At 42.0% G+C, this 11,470-nt stretch overlaps 2 protein-coding genes across 2 annotated transcripts; both read left to right on the top strand.

Annotated features, from left to right (window-relative positions):
- Positions 1 to 434: 434 nt before the first annotated feature.
- LOC111947893 (uncharacterized protein YMR317W-like) lies at positions 435 to 8,352 on the top strand (the record flags this gene model as incomplete). Its single annotated transcript, XM_023958438.1, has 2 exons — positions 435 to 445; positions 5,982 to 8,352. Coding segments are annotated over exons 1-2 (2,382 nt in total), but the record flags the coding sequence as incomplete, so codon positions are not given.
- Positions 8,353 to 8,354: 2 nt separating this feature from the next.
- Positions 8,355 to 11,192, top strand: LOC111947894 (mucin-3B-like; the record flags this gene model as incomplete). The annotated part of the gene is made up of 1 exon (XM_023958439.1): positions 8,355 to 11,192. A coding segment is annotated over one exon (2,838 nt), but the record flags the coding sequence as incomplete, so codon positions are not given.
- Between the last annotated feature and the right edge of the window lie 278 nt (positions 11,193 to 11,470).

Here is an 11,470-nt window from a genome sequence, read left to right on the forward strand (position 1 = left end):
CACTTAGTCACGACCCTCAGTCCATCATCTGATTTTATATTTTAAAGTTCAGTATTAAAACAGAGGAGAAAAACACAGTTTTAAACATATCTAACTACAGACACCAACATTTAGCAAAGCTGTGATGAAAAAGTATTTTATGCATTCAGTTGGATAAAAACCGTAGGGGTGTAGTAATAAAAGATTACAATTGTAAGCTGTAATCAATAAAGGCCCTAAAATAGACAGAACAGAGTGGCACAAACAATACATTGCACTCAGTGAAGCATTTAAGTATGCTGTGAAAGAGTGAATGAATGAGAGTCAGGTGTGGAGCATCCAGGAAGTGGGCGCTGGGGTTGCTGGGAGGTGTAGTGTAGGGACGGCTCCCACCAGTGACCAGAGGGGAAGACAGAGTTATGACTTCTGACAGTTGGGAAGTCCATATAGGTACAATGTCCCCTCGGTATATATACTGCACTTCACCTTTCACTGAATAATTTGTTTTCCCTTTTTTGCAGATTTCTTTGTTAGTAATTTTGCATGCTTTTTTAAAAAATTTATTTTATACACAGTACACTGTGTTCTGCATCCTGATTGGCTCTTGATTTTGTTTATTAATCTCTTCCTTGCAGAGTCTCCTGTCCAGAATGCATTCGGTTTGCACAGTTTGTGAAGCCCATTGAGATGACTTGTAAATATTGGGCTATATAGATAAAATTGAATTGAATTGAATTGAATTGAATTTGCCAGAGCTATATAAATCTTCGATTTCTGTTGTTATTTAGATGAAAACTTGTGAAATACTGTACATGTAAAATTTAACAAAAATTTAATCTAAATAAGAGTACTTCTATAGTTGCTGTGTAAAGCTAGATTATTGCTTTAAGTTAAGGAAGTAAAACAAAAGTCTGCAATGTGAATTCTTTCTTTTTCCTTAATTTGTACTTGTCGAAGTGAGCAACATGCTTCTCTGTGTATGTGTATGTGTATGCATGTCCATGGACATCTAAATGAGGAAAGTAGGCACGTTGCATAAGTTCCCAGGCCTGACTTGGATCTAAAACAGGTGCCTGTTTAAAACTGTACTTGGCAGAAACAGGTGTTTTCTGCTGCAACCAGTAATCTCTCAACACCATCATTGGAGAAAAATATGGAGGAGAAACATAGTTTGTGGACAGACAGACTAACAGAGGAGCAAAAGAGAGAGAGAGTGAATAGGGGAAATCTATTTGACTATTCTATTAGGATTAAAACTAATTTAATCCTAACGTTTTTCTTTTAGGGAAATGCTTTTTTTCCTGGTTTTAAGGATGTTGTGAATGTAAATGAGTTGGTGAATGACAGTTTTGGAGAATTTAAAATAATTCTAAGAATAGCCCAATGCAAACTTTTTCTGTAGTTTTTTAAATGCTTACTCTAAGAGCTTGACTTTTATGTATAAGATTGTTTGCATAAATAAAAAAGCCATGCTCAGCACACTTGTATAAATAATTTTGTATTATATTAGGTAGACTTGCATAGAAATATTGAAAGTCTTCTATGGAAAATGTACAGAAAGCATACCAACTGAATACTTCATCCGATTAATTTGGTATTGGACTAAATTTAAATTTACAGTATAAAGATATTATATAAAAAGTGAACTTCAAGTATACTGCCACACATGTTGTATAGACTAATTATATTTGTAGTACACTTAAAAAGACAACTTCTTACTAAGGGAAATAAATACTTATTCTAATCATTTTTTTTAAATAATCAATAATGTCATGGTTTTGCTTTATTATCGTTGCAGCTCAACCAACAGTACAGCCTCAGGACAAACCCACAGCACGTCCCACAGGTTCTTCACTGTTCAGCACAGAGAAGCCTACATCACTGACTGTCAAAGAAAATGAGACTGTTGCTTTAGACCTAACAATATTGCCAGTTACTCCATCTGATAACCAAACAGAAGATTATCCTTCCTCTACCCCAGATAATGTGGTAGATCACCTTGATCATACCCAAGAAACGTTCATCCCAAATGATCACGTAAGCAGTACAGTGAAATCCTTTTCCAGTACTGACAGCAGAACTTCATTGTCCTCTAAAATAGCTTCAATGCTCAGCACCACAGAAAGTTCTGGGGATGGCACAGATGATTTCACGAAAGACTCACTCATAACAGCCACTGTGTCTTCAACACAAGGAACAGTATCACCATCTGTGGTAGCATCTCTGACCTCTGAGAAAAGTGAGACTTTGGGAACAGCCTCTACTGCAGCAACATTGCTCAGCAGTACAGAGAAAGTTTTTTCTGAAACCTCAGGAAGAACACAACATATTTTCACATCAAGCAAACCTCTGGATGAGTCAACAAAACCTGAAGAATCCTCAATTAAATTAGCGACAGATGCCCAAAGTTTAAGTGTGGAAACAAGTGTGCCATCAAGCAAACCCACAGCACGTCCTACAGGCTCTTCACTGTTCAGCACAGAGAAGCCTACATCACTGTCTGTAAAAGAAAATGATACTGTTGCTATAGACCTAACAATATTGCCAGTTACTCCATCTGATTACCAAACAGAAGATTATCCTTCCTCTACCCCAGATAGTGTGGTAGATCACCTTGATCATACCCAAAAAACGTTCATCCCAAAGGATTACGTCAGCAGTACAGTGAAATCCTTTTCCAGCACTGACAGTGGAACGTCATTGTCCACTAAAATAGCTTCAATGCTCAGCACCACAGAAAGTTCTGGGGATGGCACAGATGATTTCACGAAAGACTCACTCATAACAGCAACTGTGTCTTCAACACAAGGAACAGTATCACCATCTGTGGTAGCATCTCTGACCCCTGAGAAAAGTGAGACTTTGGGAACAGCCTCTACTGCAGCAACATTGCTCAGCAGTACAGACAAAGTTTTGTCTGAAACCTCAGCAAGAACAAAACATATTTTCACATCAAGCAAACCTCTGGATGAGTCAACAAAACCTGAAGCATCCTCAATTAAGTTATCGACAGACGCCCATAGATTGAGCGTGGAAACAAGTGTGCCATCAAGCAAACCCACAGCACGTCCCACAGGTTCTTCACTGTTCAGCACAGAGAAGCCTACATCACTGTCTGTCAAAGAAAATGATACTGTTGCTATAGACCTAACAATATTGCCAGTTACTCCATCTGATAACCAAACAGAAGATTATCCTTCCTCTACCCCAGATAGTGTGGTAGATCACCTTGATCATACCCAAGAAACGTTCATCCCAAAGGATTACGTCAGCAGTACAGTGAAATCCTTTTCCAGCACTGACAGTGGAACGTCATTGTCCACTAAAATAGCTTCAATGCTCAGCACCACAGAAAGTTCTGGGGATGGCACAGATGATTTCACGAAAGACTCACTCATAACAGCAACTGTGTCTTCAACACAAGGAACAGTATCACCATCTGTGGTAGCATCTCTGACCTCTGAGAAAAGTGAGACTTTGGGAACAGCCTCTACTGCAGCAACATTGCTCAGCAGTACAGACAAAGTTTTGTCTGAAACCTCAGCAAAAACACAACGAATTTTCACATCAAGCAAACCTCTGGATGAGTCAACAAAACCTGAAGCATCCTCAATTAAGTTATCGACAGACGCCCATAGATCGAGCGTGGAAACAAGTGTGCCATCAAGCAAACCCACAGCACGTCCCACAGGTTCTTCACTGTTCAGCACAGAGAAGCCTACATCACTGTCTGTCAAAGAAAATGATACTGTTGCTGTAGACCTAACAATATTGCCAGTTACTCCATCTGATAACCAAACAGAAGATTATCCTTCCTCTACCCCAGATAGTGTGGTAGATCACCTTGATCATACCCAAGAAACGTTCATCCCAAAGGATTACGTCAGCAGTACAGTGAAATCCTTTTCCAGCACTGACAGTGGAACGTCATTGTCCACTAAAATAGCTTCAATGCTCAGCACCACAGAAAGTTCTGGGGATGGCACAGATGATTTCACGAAAGACTCACTCATAACAGCAACTGTGTCTTCAACACAAGGAACAGTATCACCATCTGTGGTAGCATCTCTGACCTCTGAGAAAAGTGAGACTTTGGGAACAGCCTCTACTGCAGCAACATTGCTCAGCAGTACAGACAAAGTTTTGTCTGAAACCTCAGCAAGAACACAACAATTTTCACATCAAGCAAACCTCTGGATGAGTCAACAAAACCTGAAGCATCCTCAATTAAGTTATCGACAGACGCCCATAGATTGAGCGTGGAAACAAGTGTGCCATCAAGCAAACCCACAGCACGTCCCACAGGTTCTTCACTGTTCAGCACAGAGAAGCCTACATCACTGTCTGTCAAAGAAAATGATACTGTTGCTGTAGACCTAACAATATTGTCAGTTAGTCCATCTGTTAACCAAACAGAAGATTATCCTTCCTCTACCCCAGATAGTGTGGTAGATCACCTTGATCATACCCAAGAAACGTTCATCCCAAAGGATTACGTCAGCAGTACAGTGAAATCCTTTTCCAGTACTGACAGTGGAACTTCATTGTCCTCTAAAATAGCTTCAATGCTCAGCACCACAGAAAGTTCTGGGGATGGCACAGATGATTTCACGAAAGACTCACTCATAACAGCAACTGTGTCTTCAACACAAGGAACAGTATCACCATCTGTGGTAGCATCTCTGACCCCTGAGAAAAGTGAGACTTTGGGAACAGCCTCTACTGCAGCAACATTGCTCAGCAGTACAGACAAAGTTTTGTCTGAAACCTCAGCAAGAACACAACAAATTTTCACATCAAGCAAACCTCATGATGAGTCAACAAAACCTGAAGCATCCTCAATTAAGTTATCGACAGACGCCCATAGATTGAGCGTGGAAACAAGTGTGCCATCAAGCAAACCCACAGCACGTCCCACAGGTTCTTCACTGTTCAGCACAGAGAAGCCTACATCACTGTCTGTCAAAGAAAATGATACTGTTGCTATAGACCTAACAATATTGTCAGTTAGTCCATCTGTTAACCAAACAGAAGATTATCCTTCCTCTACCCCAGATAGTGTGGTAGATCACCTTGATCATACCCAAGAAACGTTCATCCCAAAGGATTACGTCAGCAGTACAGTGAAATCCTTTTCCAGTACTGACAGTGGAACGTCATTGTCCTCTAAAATAGCTTCAATGCTCAGCACCACAGAAAGTTCTGGGGATGGCACAGATGATTTCACGAAAGACTCACTCATAACAGCAACTGTGTCTTCAACACAAGGAACAGTATCACCATCTGTGGTAGCATCTCTGACCCCTGAGAAAAGTGAGACTTTGGGAACAGCCTCTACTGCAGCAACATTGCTCAGCAGTACAGACAAAGTTTTGTCTGAAACCTCAGCAAGAACACAACAAATTTTCACATCAAGCAAACCTCTGATGAGTCAACAAAACCTGAAGCATCCTCAATTAAGTTATCGACAGACGCCCATAGATTGAGCGTGGAAACAAGTGTGCCATCAAGCAAACCCACAGCACGTCCCACAGGTTCTTCACTGTTCAGCACAGAGAAGCCTACATCACTGTCTGTCAAAGAAAATGATACTGTTGCTGTAGACCTAACAATATTGTCAGTTAGTCCATCTGTTAACCAAACAGAAGATTATCCTTCCTCTACCCCAGATAGTGTGGTAGATCACCTTGATCATACCCAAGAAACGTTCATCCCAAAGGATTACGTCAGCAGTACAGTGAAATCCTTTTCCAGTACTGACAGTGGAACTTCATTGTCCTCTAAAATAGCTTCAATGCTCAGCACCACAGAAAGTTCTGGGGATGGCACAGATGATTTCACGAAAGACTCACTCATAACAGCAACTGTGTCTTCAACACAAGGAACAGTATCACCATCTGTGGTAGCATCTCTGACCCCTGAGAAAAGTGAGACTTTGGGAACAGCCTCTACTGCAGCAACATTGCTCAGCAGTACAGACAAAGTTTTGTCTGAAACCTCAGCAAGAACACAACAATTTTCACATCAAGCAAACCTCTGGATGAGTCAACAAAACCTGAAGCATCCTCAATTAAGTTATCGACAGACGCCCATAGATTGAGCGTGGAAACAAGTGTGCCATCAAGCAAACCCACAGCACGTCCCACAGGTTCTTCACTGTTCAGCACAGAGAAGCCTACATCACTGTCTGTCAAAGAAAATGATACTGTTGCTGTAGACCTAACAATATTGTCAGTTAGTCCATCTGTTAACCAAACAGAAGATTATCCTTCCTCTACCCCAGATAGTGTGGTAGATCACCTTGATCATACCCAAGAAACGTTCATCCCAAAGGATTACGTCAGCAGTACAGTGAAATCCTTTTCCAGTACTGACAGTGGAACTTCATTGTCCTCTAAAATAGCTTCAATGCTCAGCACCACAGAAAGTTCTGGGGATGGCACAGATGATTTCACGAAAGACTCACTCATAACAGCAACTGTGTCTTCAACACAAGGAACAGTATCACCATCTGTGGTAGCATCTCTGACCCCTGAGAAAAGTGAGACTTTGGGAACAGCCTCTACTGCAGCAACATTGCTCAGCAGTACAGACAAAGTTTTGTCTGAAACCTCAGCAAGAACACAACAAATTTTCACATCAAGCAAACCTCTGGATGAGTCAACAAAACCTGAAGCATCCTCAATTAAGTTATCGACAGACGCCCATAGATTGAGCGTGGAAACAAGTGTGCCATCAAGCAAACCCACAGCACGTCCCACAGGTTCTTCACTGTTCAGCACAGAGAAGCCTACATCACTGTCTGTCAAAGAAAATGATACTGTTGCTGTAGACCTAACAATATTGTCAGTTAGTCCATCTGTTAACCAAACAGAAGATTATCCTTCCTCTACCCCAGATAGTGTGGTAGATCACCTTGATCATACCCAAGAAACGTTCATCCCAAAGGATTACGTCAGCAGTACAGTGAAATCCTTTTCCAGTACTGACAGTGGAACTTCATTGTCCTCTAAAATAGCTTCAATGCTCAGCACCACAGAAAGTTCTGGGGATGGCACAGATGATTTCACGAAAGACTCACTCATAACAGCAACTGTGTCTTCAACACAAGGAACAGTATCACCATCTGTGGTAGCATCTCTGACCCCTGAGAAAAGTGAGACTTTGGGAACAGCCTCTACTGCAGCAACATTGCTCAGCAGTACAGACAAAGTTTTGTCTGAAACCTCAGCAAGAACACAACAAATTTTCACATCAAGCAAACCTCATGATGAGTCAACAAAACCTGAAGCATCCTCAATTAAGTTATCGACAGACGCCCATAGATTGAGCGTGGAAACAAGTGTGCCATCAAGCAAACCCACAGCACGTCCCACAGGTTCTTCACTGTTCAGCACAGAGAAGCCTACATCACTGTCTGTCAAAGAAAATGATACTGTTGCTATAGACCTAACAATATTGCCAGTTACTCCATCTGTTAACCAAACAGAAGATTATCCTTCCTCTACCCCAGATAGTGTGGTAGATCACCTTGATCATACCCAAGAAACGTTCATCCCAAAGGATTACGTCAGCAGTACAGTGAAATCCTTTTCCAGTACTGACAGTGGAACGTCATTGTCCTCTAAAATAGCTTCAATGCTCAGCACCACAGAAAGTTCTGGGGATGGCACAGATGATTTCACGAAAGACTCACTCATAACAGCAACTGTGTCTTCAACACAAGGAACAGTATCACCATCTGTGGTAGCATCTCTGACCCCTGAGAAAAGTGAGACTTTGGGAACAGCCTCTACTGCAGCAACATTGCTCAGCAGTACAGACAAAGTTTTGTCTGAAACCTCAGCAAGAACACAACAAATTTTCACATCAAGCAAACCTCTGGATGAGTCAACAAAACCTGAAGCATCCTCAATTAAGTTATCGACAGACGCCCATAGATTGAGCGTGGAAACAAGTGTGCCATCAAGCAAACCCACAGCACGTCCCACAGGTTCTTCACTGTTCAGCACAGAGAAGCCTACATCACTGTCTGTCAAAGAAAATGATACTGTTGCTATAGACCTAACAATATTGCCAGTTACTCCATCTGATAACCAAACAGAAGATTATCCTTCCTCTACCCCAGATAGTGTGGTAGATCACCTTGATCATACCCAAGAAACGTTCATCCCAAAGGATTACGTCAGCAGTACAGTGAAATCCTTTTCCAGTACTGACAGTGGAACTTCATTGTCCTCTAAAATAGCTTCAATGCTCAGCACCACAGAAAGTTCTGGGGATGGCACAGATGATTTCACGAAAGACTCACTCATAACAGCAACTGTGTCTTCAACACAAGGAACAGTATCACCATCTGTGGTAGCATCTCTGACCCTGAGAAAAGTGAGACTTTGGGAACAGCCTCTACTGCAGCAACATTGCTCAGCAGTACAGACAAAGTTTTGTCTGAAACCTCAGCAAGAACACAACAAATTTTCACATCAAGCAAACCTCTGGATGAGTCAACAAAACCTGAAGCATCCTCAATTAAGTTATCGACAGACGCCCATAGATTGAGCGTGGAAACAAGTGTGCCATCAAGCAAACCCACAGCACGTCCCACAGGTTCTTCACTGTTCAGCACAGAGAAGCCTACATCACTGTCTGTCAAAGAAAATGATACTGTTGCTGTAGACCTAACAATATTGTCAGTTAGTCCATCTGTTAACCAAACAGAAGATTATCCTTCCTCTACCCCAGATAGTGTGGTAGATCACCTTGATCATACCCAAGAAACGTTCATCCCAAAGGATTACGTCAGCAGTACAGTGAAATCCTTTTCCAGTACTGACAGTGGAACTTCATTGTCCTCTAAAATAGCTTCAATGCTCAGCACCACAGAAAGTTCTGGGGATGGCACAGATGATTTCACGAAAGACTCACTCATAACAGCAACTGTGTCTTCAACACAAGGAACAGTATCACCATCTGTGGTAGCATCTCTGACCCCTGAGAAAAGTGAGACTTTGGGAACAGCCTCTACTGCAGCAACATTGCTCAGCAGTACAGACAAAGTTTTGTCTGAAACCTCAGCAAGAACACAACAAATTTTCACATCAAGCAAACCTCTGGATGAGTCAACAAAACCTGAAGCATCCTCAATTAAGTTATCGACAGACGCCCATAGATTGAGTGTGGAAACAAGTGTGCCATCAAGCAAACCCACAGCACGTCCCACAGGTTCTTCACTGTTCAGCACAGAGAAGCCTACATCACTGTCTGTCAAAGAAAATGATACTGTTGCTGTAGACCTAACAATATTGTCAGTTAGTCCATCTGTTAACCAAACAGAAGATTATCCTTCCTCTACCCCAGATAGTGTGGTAGATCACCTTGATCATACCCAAGAAACGTTCATCCCAAAGGATTACGTCAGCAGTACAGTGAAATCCTTTTCCAGTACTGACAGTGGAACTTCATTGTCCTCTAAAATAGCTTCAATGCTCAGCACCACAGAAAGTTCTGGGGATGGCACAGATGATTTCACGAAAGACTCACTCATAACAGCAACTGTGTCTTCAACACAAGGAACAGTATCACCATCTGTGGTAGCATCTCTGACCCCTGAGAAAAGTGAGACTTTGGGAACAGCCTCTACTGCAGCAACATTGCTCAGCAGTACAGACAAAGTTTTGTCTGAAACCTCAGCAAGAACACAACAAATTTTCACATCAAGCAAACCTCTGGATGAGTCAACAAAACCTGAAGCATCCTCAATTAAGTTATCGACAGACGCCCATAGATTGAGCGTGGAAACAAGTGTGCCATCAAGCAAACCCACAGCACGTCCCACAGGTTCTTCACTGTTCAGCACAGAGAAGCCTACATCACTGTCTGTCAAAGAAAATGATACTGTTGCTGTAGACCTAACAATATTGTCAGTTAGTCCATCTGTTAACCAAACAGAAGATTATCCTTCCTCTACCCCAGATAGTGTGGTAGATCACCTTGATCATACCCAAGAAACGTTCATCCCAAAGGATTACGTCAGCAGTACAGTGAAATCCTTTTCCAGTACTGACAGTGGAACTTCATTGTCCTCTAAAATAGCTTCAATGCTCAGCACCACAGAAAGTTCTGGGGATGGCACAGATGATTTCACGAAAGACTCACTCATAACAGCAACTGTGTCTTCAACACAAGGAACAGTATCACCATCTGTGGTAGCATCTCTGACCCCTGAGAAAAGTGAGACTTTGGGAACAGCCTCTACTGCAGCAACATTGCTCAGCAGTACAGACAAAGTTTTGTCTGAAACCTCAGCAAGAACACAACAAATTTTCACATCAAGCAAACCTCATGATGAGTCAACAAAACCTGAAGAATCCTCAATTAAATTAGCGACAGACGCCCAAAGTTTAAGTGTGGAAACAAGTGTGCCATCAAGCAAACCCACAGCACGTCCCACAGGTTCTTCACTGTTCAGCACAGAGAAGCCTACATCACTGTCTGTCAAAGAAAATGATACTGTTGCTATAGACTTAACAATATTGCCAGTTACTCCATCTGTTAACCAAACAGAAGATTATCCTTCCTCTACCCCAGATAGTGTGGTAGATCACCTTGATCATACCCAAAAAACGTTCATCCCAAAGGATTACGTCAGCAGTACAGTGAAATCCTTTTCCAGCACTGACAGTGGAACGTCATTGTCCACTAAAATAGCTTCAATGCTCAGCACCACAGAAAGTTCTGGGGATGGCACAGATGATTTCACGAAAGACTCACTCATAACAGCAACTGTGTCTTCAACACAAGGAACAGTATCACCATCTGTGGTAGCATCTCTGACCCCTGAGAAAAGTGAGACTTTGGGAACAGCCTCTACTGCAGCAACATTGCTCAGCAGTACAGACAAAGTTTTGTCTGAAACCTCAGCAAGAACACAACAAATTTTCACATCAAGCAAACCTCTGGATGAGTCAACAAAACCTGAAGCATCCTCAATTAAGTTATCGACAGACGCCCATAGATTGAGCGTGGAAACAAGTGTGCCATCAAGCAAACCCACAGCACGTCCCACAGGTTCTCCACTGTTCAGCACAGAGAAGCCTACATCACTGTCTGTCAAAGAAAATGATACTGTTGCTGTAGACCTAACAATATTGCCAGTTAGTCCATCTGTAACCAAACAGAAGATTATCCTTCCTCTACCCCAGATAGTGTGGTAGATCACCTTGATCATACCCAAGAAACGTTCATCCCAAAGGATTACGTCAGCAGTACAGTGAAATCCTTTTCCAGTACTGACAGTGGAACTTCATTGTCCTCTAAAATAGCTTCAATGCTCAGCACCACAGAAAGTTCTGGGGATGGCACAGATGATTTCACGAAAGACTCACTCATAACAGCAACTGTGTCTTCAACACAAGGAACAGTATCACCATCTGTGGTAGCATCTCTGACCCCTGAGAAAAGTGAGACTTTGGGAACAGCCTCTACTGCAGCA

The sequence above is a fragment of the Oryzias latipes genome, chromosome 9, assembly GCF_002234675.1.
Source record: "Oryzias latipes chromosome 9, ASM223467v1".
Classification (NCBI taxonomy): domain Eukaryota; kingdom Metazoa; phylum Chordata; class Actinopteri; order Beloniformes; family Adrianichthyidae; genus Oryzias; species Oryzias latipes.